Source organism: Aplidium turbinatum, chromosome 2 (assembly GCF_918807975.1).
Source record: "Aplidium turbinatum chromosome 2, kaAplTurb1.1, whole genome shotgun sequence".
Classification (NCBI taxonomy): domain Eukaryota; kingdom Metazoa; phylum Chordata; class Ascidiacea; order Aplousobranchia; family Polyclinidae; genus Aplidium; species Aplidium turbinatum.
The window spans coordinates 506,374-523,947 of record NC_137473.1 but is presented as its reverse complement, the minus strand read 5'-3'; the positions used below and the strand labels follow the sequence as shown (position 1 = coordinate 523,947).

Below are 17,574 nucleotides of genomic sequence, written 5' to 3'. Positions count from 1 at the left end.
GGTTAGTATTTTCTAACTTTTGCAAGGTGATTCCTCAAGAAATACTATCACAACGCATCAATCCACGTGATCCAGATAGCGCGCCCTGAATGGCTCGTTAGGGAAAACGCGTTGTGTGCCGCACACACGCGCGCTCGTCTGCTGTTGAGAGCCTGACTCCTTAGCTGTGGTGCTACTCCTAGTGTTTTTCCACTAGATCTAGTGTTTTTGGGTTGCATCTAGTGTTCTAGTGTTTTATTTTGCTATCTAGTGTTTTTTTAGTGCTATGTTGGTGTGAATAAGTTTGGACAGTTTTCAAAGTAGCCCCACCTATTTTTGTTTGATTGCATCAATGTGTTTGTAGTAACATCATAACATTTGATGCATTACTTCGGAAATATATTTTTTCTTTTGTTGGAAGATGTGAAGTATCATTTAACTCTATTGTTGCCTCCCTGATGAGGTCTGATTGCCATCGTATATCAAATTACCGTCTTCATTATAATACCGTCTTCATATTATAATAATTCTATGTATGCTATTATCTAGTTTTGATGGCTGCCATGTCATCTGATTGTCTTTATCGTTCTGAATACTTTCAGTTCTTCTAACTTGTAACACTACCGTACCATTATACCGTCTGTAAACTTGTAACAGTAGATAGCCTATTAGTGAGATTTTGTGCATTTGCAGTTTGTGTATTACTTCGTTGTTATTTATTTGTTGTTGTGCGTTATTTGTGCATTTGCAGTTTGTGTATTATTTCGTTGTTTTGTTTTGGATATGGACAGCTTTGTCTGATGCAAATAAATTATTATTGTAGTGATTTTCAAAGAGGACAGCGAGTTTTTTGTCTGGTCACACCCAATGATGAGCAAATTTGATATATTTAGCATAACTACTTTAAAAAATGCACACAAATGACTGTGAAAAGTGTTCAAAGTAGACTAAAGTAGGTAGCGTAGCCTACCTTATGATAGGCTTACATTTCGTCGGTTTACATTTGATGAGTGTGGAATTCTTAAGACTACACTACCTCAGAGACTGTGAGCATAGTTAATAAATATACCTAGTTCATTAGTTCCATTTAATTTGCCAGTTTTCTACAGGTTTTCCCATAGTGGTTTTGCTGAGTCAGCAAAACGTGTTAACCACCGACAGAGGGCGTACGTGCCGAGTTTAAACGGCAAAATTCGTATTCAGTTGGCGAACTAGGTTATTAACTATGCTGTGAACTAGGTTTATTAACTATGCTGTGAGTAATATTGTGTTTTTGACAATAAATTTGCAAAGGCCAAATTTGGGCAATTTTTTTTCCTCCCCCGAAAATGATTTACTCTCCTAGTCCTATGGCTATGACTTCAGGGCTCTCACTTTCAAGGAAATTCAGTTCTATTTTGAAATTTTAAGGACTTTTAACACTCACTAACGCCATTGGCTGTCATTTTTGTACATTATGCATGTAGGCCTAAATGATCATGTATTTATGATAATAGTGTTTTTTTTGTAAATCTAGTGTTTTTTTAGTCAAATCTAGTACTTTTCCATGACAATAGAGTGACAACATTGCTCCTGAGACTAGAGATTTATAGCTTGATGCTGATCAGTGCTCTCATTTTACGGGAATTTGTCCCTAAATCTGGAGTTTTGACCACTTTTAGGGACAAGTTTAGGGAATTTGATGATTTAGGGATTTTTTGGGGATTTTAGCAGTTTTGTCTTGTTCGCTTACAAAAGGAATGAAAGTTTATTTGTATGTACAACTTTCAAGTTTTTGGCAAATGTAGCAACAGTACATGTACTTCTAGACTACCTGTACTGGACACAGGTGACGTATTCACCACGTGACCAACTGACCATACCACAAAGGACTCAAAGGAATTGCGCTTTTTCAAATCAGTTTTTCAAAAACTAGACAGAAGACAGAGTATTCAGTTCATTGAAGTTTTCTTACGAAAAATAATATATAGTTCAGTTTTAAACTTTGAAGGAAATTGTGTGCTTTGCAGAAAGGTAGGCTTCCTTTTTAATGTTTTGTGTGCGTGACTGTGATGTTAGCACAGCAGTAGCTATGGGAAAGCTTTGTGAGAATGGAACCTATGGTACTGCTCGGTACAAAAGTAGCCTATGTACAACTTTACAAAGCATAAAACATTATCAAGAAATACCACGTTTTTGATTGTTGACAGTGAATACAAGAAGGCTTGCATTGAGTGACATTGATAACAGCACAGCAGTAAGGCATGCAAGTTTGCAAGAAGTCAAGTTTTGGAAATAGCCTAGGCTACATAATAATAGTAAGCAGTTAGCTATGGTATTTTGTAATTTTCGCAAAACTAAAGCATACAGTTTTGAAATCAGTTAGAAAGTGATGTTTCCAATTCAGCTGTCTTATCACAGCAGTTACATGTTAGACTAATTTGGTCATTCAATTTACAAATAAAGACTCCTGATGAATTGTTGCATGGTTGCAGGTTGTGTAGCTTGGTACAAATTTCAAATTATGGGACGTTGCTCTGCTTATGGCTGTAAAAGTGGCTATGTTAGGCATAAAACACCAAAAGGTGTGTCAATGCACAGTTTTCCTTTTCAAAATCATGAACTGTTAGAAAAATGGGTCTGTAAATTCTCTCAAAAAGATTTTGTTTCAAGCAAAAGTTCGAAGGCGTGTTCTTTGCATTTTACTGATGATTGCTTTGTGAATTTATCGGAAGATTCTAATGCAAGTCGATTTAAGAAGAATGGAACTTCAGACCTCAAAAGAAAGTGAGCCTCAGATTGTATATACAGATAAAAGCTAATGGTCTTTTGTACTTTAAGATGTCCGCATTGAACATGAACGGCTTAAAGTACACAAGACCCAAAGCTTAGTTCAGTACAGTTTATTGGTTTTGTTGACGACAGAGAGGAAAAAAACAAAACAAAATTATTCAAAACACAAATAAATTCGAACAAATAAATAAATTCTAGTTAATTATCTTTTAAGATTTATGTTGCTGTGCTACCTCATATCTTATTTTTTCCATATAGGCCTAGTAGGCTGTTAAAAGTAGTGTTAATCATGTTGGGCCTACCAATGATATGCAGCCCTAGGCTTATTGATTAGGCTATGAAATTGAGACCTTCCATTGAATCCGCCCCGATAGCTCAATTGGTTAGCGCGTCACTTCTGGAACGAAGAAGCTTCAAGATCAAGCGGCGCTGGTTCGACTCTCGGGGTGTGCGCTTGAGCAACGCACGTTAAGGACTGCTCTCCATTCAGCGGCATCTAATGAATGGAATAGTTCCCCGGCAACAAGACTTCAACAATCGGAAACTTCACTCTGTCAATCTCGGTGACCGGGCCTGCGTCAGTGATTCAAAGCCTCTACAAGTATGCGAAACTGCCAGGATTAAGCTCTGCAAGAAGCTTTCCCAGTCCGAGGATAAAGATTCATTCAATCAATCAATCAATGTTTTGACTCATAGAGTACCGTACCGGTATGTGTTGTTTATCATGAAACTCTAATCTTAATAAAGATGCATAGCTTTTGTATTGTCACTTTTACAGAAAACTAAGGAGTGATGCATTGCTAACATTATTTCCCAACTGTCCAACTTACACGTCCAGTGAGCCACCACCCAAACGATCCAAAACTACTTCTGCCAGTGCCAGACACAAACAAGATACTAAAAATGTAGAGAAAATGAGCAAATTATTTTTAGAAAAAGACCAGGTGAGATCAATTGAAGACATATATCAGCGAATACAGACAGAACAAGCCATGCCATTTGAAATTACTGCGTTGTTAAAAGATGACATTTTATTTCTTTGTATATATTGTTGACATGACTGCTGAAATTCCATCCATAAGTCTTCTAAAGTTCGTTGATACACCACAGATTGACACATTCTTCCGCAACTGAGTTATACACTGACAGGTCCCACCTACTGAACCGGGTGGCAAGCCGAAGGCAAACAAGAAGGTGTTCCGCTGTTTGGGGCTCGGTGCCACAGATACATGCAACAGGGCCCGTGTCGTAGCCCCTCTCTACCATTGCAGACTTAGTACGTCCAACACCGGTTCAGAGTCGATGTTTTCCACTTTGCTCAAGAAGCGTTTGCTCCTGGGGGGAGGGACTCTGATTGTGGGATCTTCATTTCAGTGTATAATGGGTCATTTTAGAATTGTTTTTTCCATTGCCTAAGTCTTGCTTCTTCCTTGGTTGAGGTTAGTGGCTGAACGTGTGTTAGGAAGCTTTTTCTTGATTTCAACCGGGTTTGTGCAGCAGTTTTTCCATATAGAGGATGTTTTTCATCACTTGTTTGTTTTAGCCTTTCAGCTTGACTGAACGTCTCTTCTTATGTGTGGTGGTGCAATACCAGCAAGCAGATAAAGTTTGTTGGTATTTGTGGGCTTCAGACACCCAGTAATAAGACGACAAGAATGATTGAGTACCGAGTTAAGCTTCGATGAGTGACAGGACCTGTTCCAAACAGGGCATGCATATTCTGCTGTGGAGTAGCACAAAGCCAATGCGGTCATTCTGAGGGTTTGTGGATTAGTGCCCCACCCAGAGTTGGTAAGCTTCCTCAGGATATTTTTTCTGGTGTCAACCTTAGCCTTTGTGTTGTCAATGTGCTTTTTGTAGCTGAGAGTACGGTCCAATGTCACTCCAAGGTAGACGGGTTAGGGCAATGTTCCAGCTCTGCTTCCGACCAGGAGATTTTGAGGGTCCTTGTAGCTTCTCTGTTTTTTAGGTGGAAAGAACATACTAGTGTCTTTGAAGGGTTAGCTTTGAGGTGATTGTTGGTGTGATATTGTGTTGAGCGTTGAACTCCTCGAGCGACTTTGTGAGGTTTTGTTCTATAGCAACAAAGGTCTTTTCTTGTGATGTTATGCAAAGATTATCGGTGTATATAAACCGCTTAGTGTGTTGATCTATCGGCTGATCGTTGGTGTATATGTTATACAGTAACGGTGCTAGAACACTTCCTTGAGGAAGTCCATTCCGTTGATGATGCTGATACCAAGGATGGTCGCAATGATATGAAATTTTAGAAAGAACAACGTTTTATTAGCTTGAAGGACATTAAAATTGACTACAGGAACAGTTTAAAGAGAGAAAGTTTAGTTGGTTTACTACACACCCAACAACGTACCGGCTATGGATTCAGCTGACAAACTGGGTTTAACCTGTTAAGCGTCACTCCTGGGAAATGAAGTTGCTTTCGTATTGTCATCTTTCGTATTGTCACCCGGGTCCCGGAGTCAGCTGGCTTATCAGCTGACAAACTGGTTTTAAGTGATCAAGCTAAATTGTTGAAGTTGGCAATGGCTGTGAAGAGTTCAGCTACAGATGCTGAAGCACATCATGCGCATGAACTAATTGCTAGTCAAATTAGCTGTGATGAATAAGTTGTTAGTCGTGCACAGTTTATGTTATTTTAGCATGTGATAAGCATTGGTAAATCTTCACTCTATCCCTGTAATGTTAAGCATCACTGTACATTTTATATATATACTGCTTTTTGCTTTGAGACTTATAAATCCAACTAACAACGAAGTCATGTAGAAAGGTTTTTGCTAGTGTTGTTGTTTAAACCGCCTCTTGTTTTTCGTTTCAGAACGTGAAACTGAATGTAATAATGATTTAGGGAATTTTGATGTAATCTAGGGATTTTTAGACGTAGCTTTGGGGACTTTCTTGTTTTCATTTATGAGAGCACTGAATTGCTGATAAGGCTGCAGAATTCAGATGAGAAGTTGTGTTCTGCCAAACTGTTTGCTATAATTTTATGCTTGGTTGTTAAATAATCATTCAGGCTTCGGTTCAAAGTTAGGTTAGGCTAGGTTTTCCAAATTGTGTAAAGTGGGAGGCAATGTCTGTAATTATCAGGTCTTCTGGAATAAGAACTGCTTGTTCAGGTCAAGTTGCTATTTGTGGTTCTGACATTTCTGCATTTTCGATATGTAGCTTTGAGAATGACACTAATAAAGTTCATAGTATTACGGAAGGCTCAGACAACTAAGTTTTCAGCTCTTAAATTCTTAGTTCTGTCTGCTGTATATAGGCTATATAGATTACCTTTTTTTCAAAAAATTACATTAATCTCTTCACATAACCTATTATCTTTAATTCATAAAGCTGACCTTATCGTGGGTAGCATTGTTAACTGTTAAATCATACCTAAAAAATTAAAAAAGCTGGTAAGAAGCATGGAAAGCCCTTCTGTCATTGGACACTTCAAGGAGCTTCCCACTGCTGATTCTTAACTAATTCAGCTCATCATAATCCATCGTCGGTTTGTTCCCCACTAGTGGGGGTGGCCGATTGTTTCCGCGCAGCAATTGTTTTAATCCCTTTTCTCCATTTCACCCTGTCCCTTGCATCTTCCTGTTTCTACTTGTTTTAAAGTATCAGGTTTGGTGGCCGTGCTTAACTAGCCTATTTTGTCGATGCTTATACCGAAATATTAGATCCTTTCATGCACGTCTTAAACCAGGGCTTCCCAAACTGGGGGTCGCGACCCCCCAAGGGGTCGCGTAACGAACTTCAGGGGTCGCAGAAAGTATACCAATTTGCACAAGGTACTGCATATTAACACTTCTGTGCGAGAAGTTGTGACAGTTATTAACTTTATTAAGAGTCGCGCACTCAATAGGCTGCCTGTATTTTTGAAAATTTATGAGGTGAAATAGAATCGGAGTTAAACACTCTTTTACTGCATCGTGAAGTGAGGTGGCTTTCAAAAGTCAAAGCTTTAAAATGGGTGACCAATTAACGCTGAAAACTGAAATCGAGATTTTTCCAACAGGATAAAATTCAGTCTTGGTCCACCATTTTCGCAATAACATCTAGCTTTTGGAACTATGTAAAATGTCAAATTTGCTTGAAAAACTTAACGAATTTGATTTGTCCCTCCTAGGAAAAAACATCAATATTTTGCATTGAAATCTAAAATTGATGCGTTCATCAAAAAATCGAACATCTGGAAACAAAAATTTCAAAATGATTTATCTGAAATGCTCTCACTTCGCCTACCGTTCCAACCTAAGCAACATTGAAACCACCTTGAGACATGCATTAACAACCACAGCCACGACTGGACTTGCTTTGTGGCAGAAAGCAGTCACACCCATCACACTGAATAAATGTGTTTGCTTTTTTGTTTTGTTTCCAGTAGGCTACCCATAGGCTTCGTTGTGATGGTCAGAAATAAATAAAAAATAAAAACAAGCTGAACTGAGTACCGGTAATTTATTTTTAGTTTTCTTTTGATGAAGCTTTTTAATAAATATCACAAATGTATATTTCGCACTGTTCGTCATATTAATCGTAAAGGGTCGCGAAATTTTTTAGGAGATTAAAAGGGGTCGCGAGCAAAAAAGTTTGGGAAGCCCTGTCTTAAACCATTAAGGTTTTGCCACCTTTTCCTTTTGTTGGTTTTGTTACTGTATTTCTTTTTCACAATATCATTTCTTTTGCATTCTGACAAAGAAAAATAAATTGAATTGAATTACCAACACTACAATATGTTCTTGCTTTCTGTGCTTTGTTGAAGGTGATATTCAAGTACTTTACTACTGTAACTTTTTCTCTGACACATTTTGATTAAGGTAGTGCCATAAAACATAGACCAACTCGAATATTTTCATATGGATGAAGGGTACCGTAGTTGTTAAAAATACTAACATATAGCCAGGGCCTCCAAGAGCCCTGCCGGGCCCCGGTGCAGATGTTGCTGCCGGGCCCCCAGCGCGACATGTCGCATGATATCTCACAAATTACAAGCAAAATTTGTGGTGCGCGTTAATCCACAAGGCCAATGCATACATGGTGTTCCGCACAGTGTTTTTATTTTAAAACCAGACCTGTTTAAAAAATAATACAAAGAATACGGTACATTAGGTTAAAGTATAAACACTCCACCATTTCACAAAGAATGCAGTATTGTACTGATGTTTATGACTTTAAATTCACAGATACACACTAGTTATACACAAAGATAAAAGGCTGTGGCTATAGTTACACTATGTAGTGTAAATATAGCCTCAATAATGTTGCCAGATAAGGAATTCTTCCCAAATTTGAGGAAAAGTTTATAGTTGTTGAAAACAAAAACTTGTATGGTATCATATTTTGGAAATTTTTTTTAGTCCTGGGCAAAGATTAAAACCCTAACCTTATTCCTAACTCTAACCCTTACCTTAACCCTTCCTAACTGTAATTCTAACTCTGGCAACACCTGATTATAACCATGGCAAAAAGTGGGTAAAAATATCCACTTTGAAGATAAAAATGGCAACACTATCCGGCATGGCTGACATACATATGTAGCAATTGTAGCATTTTGGTTTTTGGTTTTGGTTTTGAATCTTTATCCTCGGACTGACAAAGCCTTGATAGGTTATTCCTGGTACTTGTTCGCATACTTGTAGAGGCTCTTGACGCAGGGCCGGTTACCGAGATTGGCAGAGTGAAGTTTTCCGGTGTGCATACAGCTTTACATTAACATACCGTACAATATCATTTCTGACCTTAAAATAAGCAGAGACTAGGAGACCAAACTTGGATGAATGCATTGCTATTGTTCATGACATTAAGAAATATATATATGATACAGGCTATACCAACTTCATTTCAGGATCAATAGGCTGCTTCTTATTTTTACTCCTTTAGTTTTCTTTGCTTGTTTAATAGAGTGAAACTGCACGCAAGCAGGATTGAAGGTCACTTTCTCTTCATTTCTACACTCTACAGCAAGCAGTCAGTAGAAAACAAAGTTGAATATATTTCTATTTTCAATTCCTATCAATGTAAATGTACCTACATCTATCACTGTACTATGTATCACTACCTTTACAAATACCCTGCATAACTACAGAACACTTGAGCATTTTTGTACTGAAAAAGTGACAGTAAAGACTTCTTGCTAAGCAATTCTAACAATATTTCAATACCGGTATTTTTTACTATTTTTTGAACTCTTAAAATATCACACTAAACAAGATTATCTACAACTAAAATTGTACCAGTTCAACATGATTACACATAACTGTCACTGCTTGCTTGTGTCATAAATTGACAAGATGTCAAAAAAATGCATGGAATACCTTCTGTGTAATGACTGTAACCTAACCTGATCAATCAATTGCTTATTAAAACATACCGTACACACCCAAATATTCACATTAAAAGTTACAACAGCACTGAACTTAAAACACTAACACTGAAATTAAAACATTGAAATAAACTGAAATATTCATTCACACTGCAATAAGCGTTTTCTTGAGTTTTTTAAAAAAGAATGCTCATGATGGGCCCAATCAAAATACGAAACTAACATAAAAAATAATATTTCATGCAAAATCGACCTTGGCACGCAAATTTAAACATTTTTTCAGGCCCCCCTGACAGTAAAACATTGAAAATTCTGTAGTCATAAAAAAGAGCATACCCACGAGGGGGCCCAATCAAAATACGAAACTAATATGTATATATAATATGAAGTAAAAACCAATATTTTATGCAAAATCGACCTGAGCACGCAAATTTAAACATTTTGTCGGGCCCCTTGAACTCAACAAATTGAAAATTCTGTACTTTTGAAAAAGGGCATACCCATGAGGGGGGCCCAATTGAAATATGAAACTACCGTTAATATAAAAAACAATATTTTATGGAAAATCGACCTGAGCATGCAAAAACATTTTGTCGGGCCCTTTCAATTAAAAAAAATGAAAATTCTGTAGTTTTGAAAAAGGGCATACCCATGAGGGGGGCCCAATTGAAATATGAAACTACCGTTAATATAAAAAACAATATTTTATGCAAAATCGACCTGAGCACGCAAATTTAAACATTTTGTCGGGCCCCATGAACTCGAAAAATTGAAAATTTTGTAGTTTTGAAAAAGGGCATTTATAGGCTACCCAATTACCCATGAGGGGGCCCAATCGAAATACAAAACTAACATAAAAAACAATATTTTATGCAAAATCGACCTGAGCACACAAATTTAAACATTTTGCTGGGCCCCTTGAACCCAAAAAATTGAAAATTCTGTAGTTTTAAAAAAAGGCATACCCATGAGGGGGCCCAATCGACATAAGGAACTAATATAAAAAACAATATTTTATACAAAATTGTTGAAATCAACTTTAACGCGTGAATTTAGACATTTTGTCGGGCCCCCTTGAACTCACCGGGCCCCGGTGCAATGCACCGGTTGTCCCCCTCTCTTGTGGGCCCTGCATATAGCTTGCACGAATGAACAGTACACGTAGGCTAAAATAACCAACTAGCAGACACTTTTCAAAACCTTGTGTTGAAATAATTAATTGCACGTTCACAGAGATAGAGCACTCATAAGGAATTATTTTTTCAGGAAGCTGGAAAAAAGCTAACTATTCTCTTTTCAAATGAAGATCGCATTCCTAAAACAGAATTAAAGTTTTTACTCTCCCAACGTTATCGTGGAGTAGAAGCACCGTTATAGGCTACCAAATTGGGCCTCTTGACAAAAGAACAACGACAAAGCTTCAAAAGAGAGTTTACAAAAAGGTGAGTTCTTACATATCTTTTCAAATTTTTTTGTCTAGTAATTTTCTATGACATGTACCAAACTTTTGTTCGATCACAGGCTTGTATGAGTATATTCTTTGATAACATGGTCATGCAGAGCCAGGTCCCATGTTGTGTACTGGGGTTGGTCAGTTATTGTCATTGACGTGGCTCTTCTAACAACATTTATTGATTGGAGCCGTATGAGAAAGAGAATGGGGTTACTGCCAATTCTACAACCCCACTTCACCATTGCAGATGTAGTGCAACCAACTCTAGATAGTAGGTGATTTAAGGATTTTTCCTTTTCCTAAAGCATTTCCTCGCGGAAAAGTGATTCAGATGTTCTGATTTCTATGTCTGTAAAGGCAGGCTTGTGCTTTCGGGTCTGCTACTATTCGGTGAGTCCGATTCGGTGAGTTCCTAACCTCTAACCCCTAACTCCTAACCCCTAACCCTAAAACGGCAATGATAATTAGGCTACGGTACCCAATAATCAAAAAAAAATTAAAAAACTCCCCCGTTAAGGGATCGGACTCACCGAATCGGACTCACCGAAACTGGCCATTCCGTGTGGTTTCACTGAAGCTAGTCGTGCTATGTCGAGAAGATTTTTCTTGACTATCACTGATTTATGCTGCCATTTGTCCGAAAGAGTATTATTTGTTATGTTTGGCATATTATATTGTTTTTCGTTGTGACAGTCAGAAATAAAAACAAACTGAACTGATTTAAATGGATTATTTTGTGTTCTTTACATTTCTCATTCACACAAAAAACTTGTTTTTCAAGAGCCTCAAACAACAGCGAGTAGATGACTTCGCTGCAGCAAAGAAGTCACAAGTGATAGAGGAAGAGAACTGGAAAAAACAGCAGTTTTCTGCAGCAATTTGATGAAGAAAATGACTCTCCTTTCGAACCAGCTGCACCTGGTACATCTGAATGTGACAATGCCCCGGTATCCAGTGATTATCCTGCTCTGCGATCTTTTGCTGTTAACATGTTAGAAAATATTCGCAAAAGCAGTACGGTAACTCTGGTGATGTTTCATGTCCTCACTTTTACCCCACCAAAATTAAATTTTGATGCCAACTCACTGTGCTCTTTAATTGATTATGCCACGCTTACTGAGTCTATCCTTACTTCACACTTGACCATAGATGAACTAAAGGGTTTGATAAACAAAAAGTTCGAATGCCCTCATTTTCCTGCCCATACTCAGGCTGTGGAGCGCCTCATTCGGGAAGTCACTAACGCATGTGGAAGTGTTGCTGGCCATCGACGACGGGGTGCTTTCATTCTGGAGGGAACTGCCTGGCGTAGGGTCTTGCCAAAAGCAGACACGAAATATGACTTTCTTTCATTGGCTGCAGTCAGCCTGCAGTGTAATGTTTTGATATTCACCACTGTTTCTTGTTCATTGTCTTTATTCTTCATTCGTTTGTGCACGTTTTACAAGCACATATAAAGTTGGTTGGTTGATGTGTAAGCTACCATTGGTTGAGTTGCAGTAAGTATGTCTGTCAAAAAACAAATGTAAATCGGCGAAAACAATAAGTTTTTTCTTCAAAAAATTTGTACCTGGCAACTCTGTGCTGGCAACAAATGCCAAGGACAAAAATGACTACATTTTTAAGGTTACTGAATATTTTTGCTTGAAATTTTCCAGAAATACTCTACATAGCAATAGTCACCCTGTGTGATAATTCGATTTTTGATTTTCACATCGCCTTAGTAGGCATACAAGTGGAAATTGAAATCATTTAAACAAGTAGCCTGTTCAAGACGGAAATTTAATTAATTGTTTTGAAGTACAACTATAATATTTACTAAAGGTTTTTTGTTATTATGAAATTGTCATTAAAATTTAACTGGCAGCCTACCTAATTTTTTAAAAGCAGTGCTGCCGGACCTTTTGGATCATTTGTAGTAAAACTCGTAGTATCAAAATTGGCTTGCTTTTGTAGCTTTAACTTTTCTCACAAACTGTTACAATTATGTATCTTCTTCTTTATATGCTTTTGAGTACATGTTTTAACTTTTTATCACCTCTTCGGCCACCTTTCAGTGAAGTAATAAATGCATTTAAATCGTCAAACTGTGTTTCATTAGTGAATTTTGTACAATTTTTGAATTTCAACCTGCATTTCATTTATCAAACTTTATGCAAAAAAATAGTACAAATGCATTTAACGATATTTAATTAATTATTATTTTTCTACATTCATACGGTCGCACTGAGACGGGTTGTTGTGACTTTTCACCATGACGAATCTTTGTTTTATTACTTCACAATGTTGTTTTTATTTGAGTAAAAACCTTCAAAATAAAAAATTCTGGAAACTTGTCGCTACTAAACTTACATGTTTTTAAATTTATATCTTTTTGATGTTCATTGTATTGAAGTTTTAGACTACAGTAGCTTTACCCTACTTTTACTTACCTGCAGCAACTTTCCGGGTTTCTTTCTGCAATTCCTCAAGAAATAGTTGCCTTTTCTGCATTTTTTGGTCTAAAATAAAAAAAACTTGTCATTAAAATTATGATTTGTAAACGTCACTTTGATAAGGTGGCAGGACTACAGTATATGCATTTATTTTAACTCTTAACTAAATTATCAAATGTTACCAAATTGCAAGTGCATCTTCATAGAAGTTTGCTTCAGTAAATTTCCAGATGCTTTACTGGTGAATATTCCGCATTTTATGATTTGTTCTAATTAGTCCCAACAATACAGAACAGGTTTGTATGACATGCAGCTGCAAAACTGTCAACTCGATAGCTCAATTGGTTAAGTGTCCAATATGTGTACGAAGAAACCACAAGATCAAACATAGCTGGTTCGACTCTTAGGGTGTGCGCTTAAGCAACGCATATCAAGAACAGTTCTTTATTCAGCGGCACCAAGCGGATGGAATACTGGACAAAACAGTTAATGAAGTCAAACTTGGTGACCGGGCAGCGAAATTTTTTTCCCACGTACTTTCTGTCTTATTTACATATTTTGGTAAAAGTTTGTATTAAAACCGTGTGAATGCAACATGTTGTCGATGGCACGGTTGGTTCAGTGTTTTCATCCCTGCCTAGTGTTCGTGAGAACGAGGGTTCGACGCCCGTCGAAGTCAAACTTTTTTTTTCTTTAAATTAGTTTTTGCAGTGCACAAGAGCTTTTCAAAAAAAGTAGGGTTAGGGAAAGCTTATATTTTATTATCATTGCAGAATTTCATTGGCAAATAGTTATTTCGCAATCTGAATCAACCAATCTCTCAAAACACTTTTGGAAAATCTTACTTTTAGAGTGACTAGAATCAATGAGACAGAAAGCTCGTGGGAAAAAAATTTTCGCGACCGGGCATGGGTCAGTGGTTCAAAGCCTCTAGTAGTATGCGAAACTGCCAGGATTAAGCTCTCAAAGAAGCTTTCTCAGTTCGCGGATAAAGATTCCACAATCACTCAATAAAATTATATCATGTGGCCTTTGAGATGATTTGAATATATTTCCTTTGCAATCTATGTTTGACGCTGAGTGTAATAACAATGTTTGGTTTATTACTTCGACTTTAAATAATTACGCTTGGTTTGTTGTTCTTTGTCACTGTCGCAAACCGCTTTACAATCGATGATCTGTAGCGATCTTCCTGGCGTCAGCACTACCTGACTACTCACTATAGAACAGCGAGCATTGTGTTTCGCTAACCATACCGGTGTAGCCTCCAGGGGCGCTGGAAGCAGGGGGGGCGATTGCCCCCCCTGCCCTCAAAATTTCTCTGGTGCCATGGGGGGCAATGGTGCCATTTTAAGGTCATGTGAGCTACTAAACATTTTTCAATATAGCAATTTCTGCTATTCGCTTTTAGCTTAATTACAATCTTTCATTTTGCCTCAAAATAATATTCACACACATAATGGTATATCACAGTAGCCTACAGGTAGGCTACATGATGCCCTTTCGTGCTACCGTATTGTTGTTTGTATACCGGTATGTAGTTCTTGTATCATTACTCGATAATGAGCTATTGTGTAGGTCACAAACATAATTTATTGAAATTCTACCACCACTAGACTATGCTTCTTCAAAGATAGTTTTGTTACAACTATGTTTGATGTTACCACCAGCTGTGAAAATCAAACGCTAATGATTCGAGGCACCACTAACGACCGTTTTGCATTGCAGAGGATCAAATGTTGGGCCCGATGGCCCGGTATTGTTGATGGCTGACTTGTCAGAAAAGAAAATGTTCCTCGTGATCTTGATTTTAGTTAGAAAAAATATTTGAGTGATACAGAATTGTAGGAAAGTTAAGGAATGGTAGCCTATAAATGTCTTAGCATAGCAAAGAGTGTGAGAACCTAGAAGTTAAAATTGTTTAGTAGGAAAGAGTAAGTAGCCTAAGCCGTTATGATATAGCGTCAAGTTAGGAAAGATGAATGCTGAACGCAGTTTTAACGCCATGAGGCGAGTAAAAATGTGGCTTCGTACCATAATGACAGACAACAGTTTAAACAACCGAATGTTTGCGACTATTCACAAACAGGTGATGGACACCATTGACTTAGAAGCTGTTGCAAATCAGTTCATTCGAGCAACCGACGCGCGTAAAATGCAGGTCTACTTTGGATTGGTTTGATATTTTTTCCATAATATACAGTACAGTATACAAATTATCCCGCGAACACTTTTTATACTTTACTGCAGATTGTGACGCTATGAACGTGAGATTTACAGTATTTTTCGTTTCTTCTTGTTCAAGCTATTTCAATATATTTCATTCATTTATCTTCATCTGTCTCACATTTCGATTTATCTGGCTAATAGGGGGAAAACGATTAACGAACTGCCCAGCATTATCGCTATATCTTCTTAAAGCTTAAAAAAGGGCCCTTTTTTCATAATCCTGCCCCCCCCAGTCAAAAATCGTTTCGGCGCCCCTGGTAGCCTCCACACTTGTCTAGCCATCAAGACTTTTCCCAAAAACATGTGTTTCTCGGCAGTCGAGTGTAGCAAGAATTGACAGCGATAGACACGTGTTTTGCCCATGAGTATAAACTTCACCAGGAACGGAACTTGCAATGACTAAAATTTTATGCACACAGTGACCATTATCTAGTCGATATTCCTACTTGAAGCAATTTGTGAAGACGAAGTTGATGGTTGCGTCATTGCTGACGTAGATTCTACTGAAGGACGTTGGTTCAATGCAGTGGTCGATTGATCTGCAAAAATGATACACGGTGTTGAAAAAACAGAATGAATAAATTTCTTGCTCTTGATGCAATGTTAGTGTTCATACAGGTTACAAATCATCCTCTTCTATGAAATACAGTGCTCTGAAGCTGCTGCGTGGTTGAGCCGTTGGGAAATAAAGATTGTGGGCACATGCGGATGATCGTCTAGCCCAGTGGTTACCAAAAGTGATTTTACTTGTAGCAGATTAGCAAGCACAAATTCCTTTAAGGAAATGTTTTTCAATCGTTTTGTTCGTTCAACCTCGTGTTTATTAACCTAATTGACTATTAACTTATTAAAATTAACTATTAATTATTAACCTGAGAAGAACGGAAAGGTCAATGGTGAGAGCAACGTGTGGGGTGAAAACGAGAAGGGAAAAAAGGACTGAAAAATTGTTGGATATGCTAGAGATGAGAGAGACCATAGACCAACTGGCAAGGGCAAATGGAGTAAGATGGTATGGACATGTGATAAGGAGGGAGGAAGGAAGTTTTCTTAGAAAGGCACTAGATCTAAAGGTGGATGGGAAGAGGAAACGCGGTCGTCCAAGAAGAACGTGGAAACAACAAGTGAAGGATGAATTTAAAAAAGTCGGACTGAAGGAGGAAGACGCAAGGGACAGGGTGAAATGGAGAAAAGGGATTAAAACAATTGCTGCGCGGAAACAATCGGCCACCCCCACTAGCGGGGAACAAACCGACGATGGATTATGATGATGAATTGACAGCATGTTTGATGCGCTTCCTCAAAAATTAAGACAATAATGTAATATTCCAAAGTAAAACCATTGCTCATTCAATTACTTAACATTTAAATGACCTATTTCAGTGTTTATAGAAGTATGAACTAAAATGTGCCTTGTATAGCCAACTATGGAAATGCTTGGACATTTCAGACTTTTGAAATTTGACTGTGAGACGACATAACATTAAAAAAACTTAGTAAATAAATTATTCCAGCCCTTCTGTGGTTGGAAAGAAAAAGTCAACTAAAAAGTAATTTCAATTTTAAACTTAAACTTGCACAAAATTTTTTAACAATTTAATATTTTTATATTACATCAAGATTTAATTTATTGGAATAATATATGGGAACAAAATCAATAACAGAAAAAAGTTGCAAAACTGTTTAAGGCGTGCATATGATGTAGACTTAAAGCGTATATGTAAATCAAAGTACATTTAAACACAGCCACCAAGCCTGATATTATGACAACAATATGTTTATTGGGATATTATTTGTTATACGATAATATTACCAGAAGAGCTTGATTGGTGGGAAGATGATGACGTTTGTGATGAGATGGATTCATCTGAAGGACCTTGGTTCAATGCAGTGCTCGATAGATCTGTAAAAATGAAGCACGATGTTGAAACATAAGATCAACGAAACTTACTGCCATTGATTTAAGCGTTCAAGCCGATTGTTGCAGCTATACACTTCACCAGGAACTCGCAATGATTAAAATTGTATGCACAAAAAGACCATAATCTAGCTTGTATTCCTACTTGAAGCAATTTGTGAAGACGAAGTTGGTGATTGCGTCACTGGTGACGTAGATTCATCTGAAGGACGTTGGTTCATTGCAGAGCTCGATAAATCTGCAAAAATGAAACACGCTGTTGAAAAAACAGAATAAATAAATTTCTTGCTCTTGATGTAATGTTAGTGTTCATACAGGCTACAAATCATCCTCCACTATGAAATACACTGCACTGAAGCTGCTGCGTGGTTGAGCCGTTGGGAAATAAAGATTGTCGGCACATGTGGACGATCGTCTAGCCCAGTGATTCCCAAAAGTAATTTTACTTACGTAG

The 17,574-nt window shown here is 37.5% G+C and overlaps 1 protein-coding gene across 15 annotated transcripts in view; it reads right to left on the bottom strand.

The window, feature by feature from the left end:
- LOC145788218 (uncharacterized) overlaps positions 1-17,574 on the bottom strand; it is a 624,890-nt gene that overhangs the window by 364,407 nt on the left and 242,909 nt on the right. For 11 of the 15 annotated variants that reach the window (XM_082599934.1, XM_082599914.1, XM_082599919.1 and 8 more), the window contains 3 exons: positions 17,266-17,358; positions 17,016-17,105; positions 15,649-15,741 (listed from right to left, as the gene is read on the bottom strand). In XM_082599934.1, the coding sequence (XP_082456060.1) occupies positions 15,649-15,741; positions 17,016-17,105; positions 17,266-17,358 (276 nt within the window). Of the gene's footprint in view, positions 1-12,970; positions 13,040-15,648; positions 15,742-17,015; positions 17,106-17,265; positions 17,359-17,574 lie in introns of all 15 variants that reach the window. The other 4 variants (XM_082599927.1, XM_082599928.1, XM_082599916.1 and 1 more) reach the window with 3 other exon arrangements.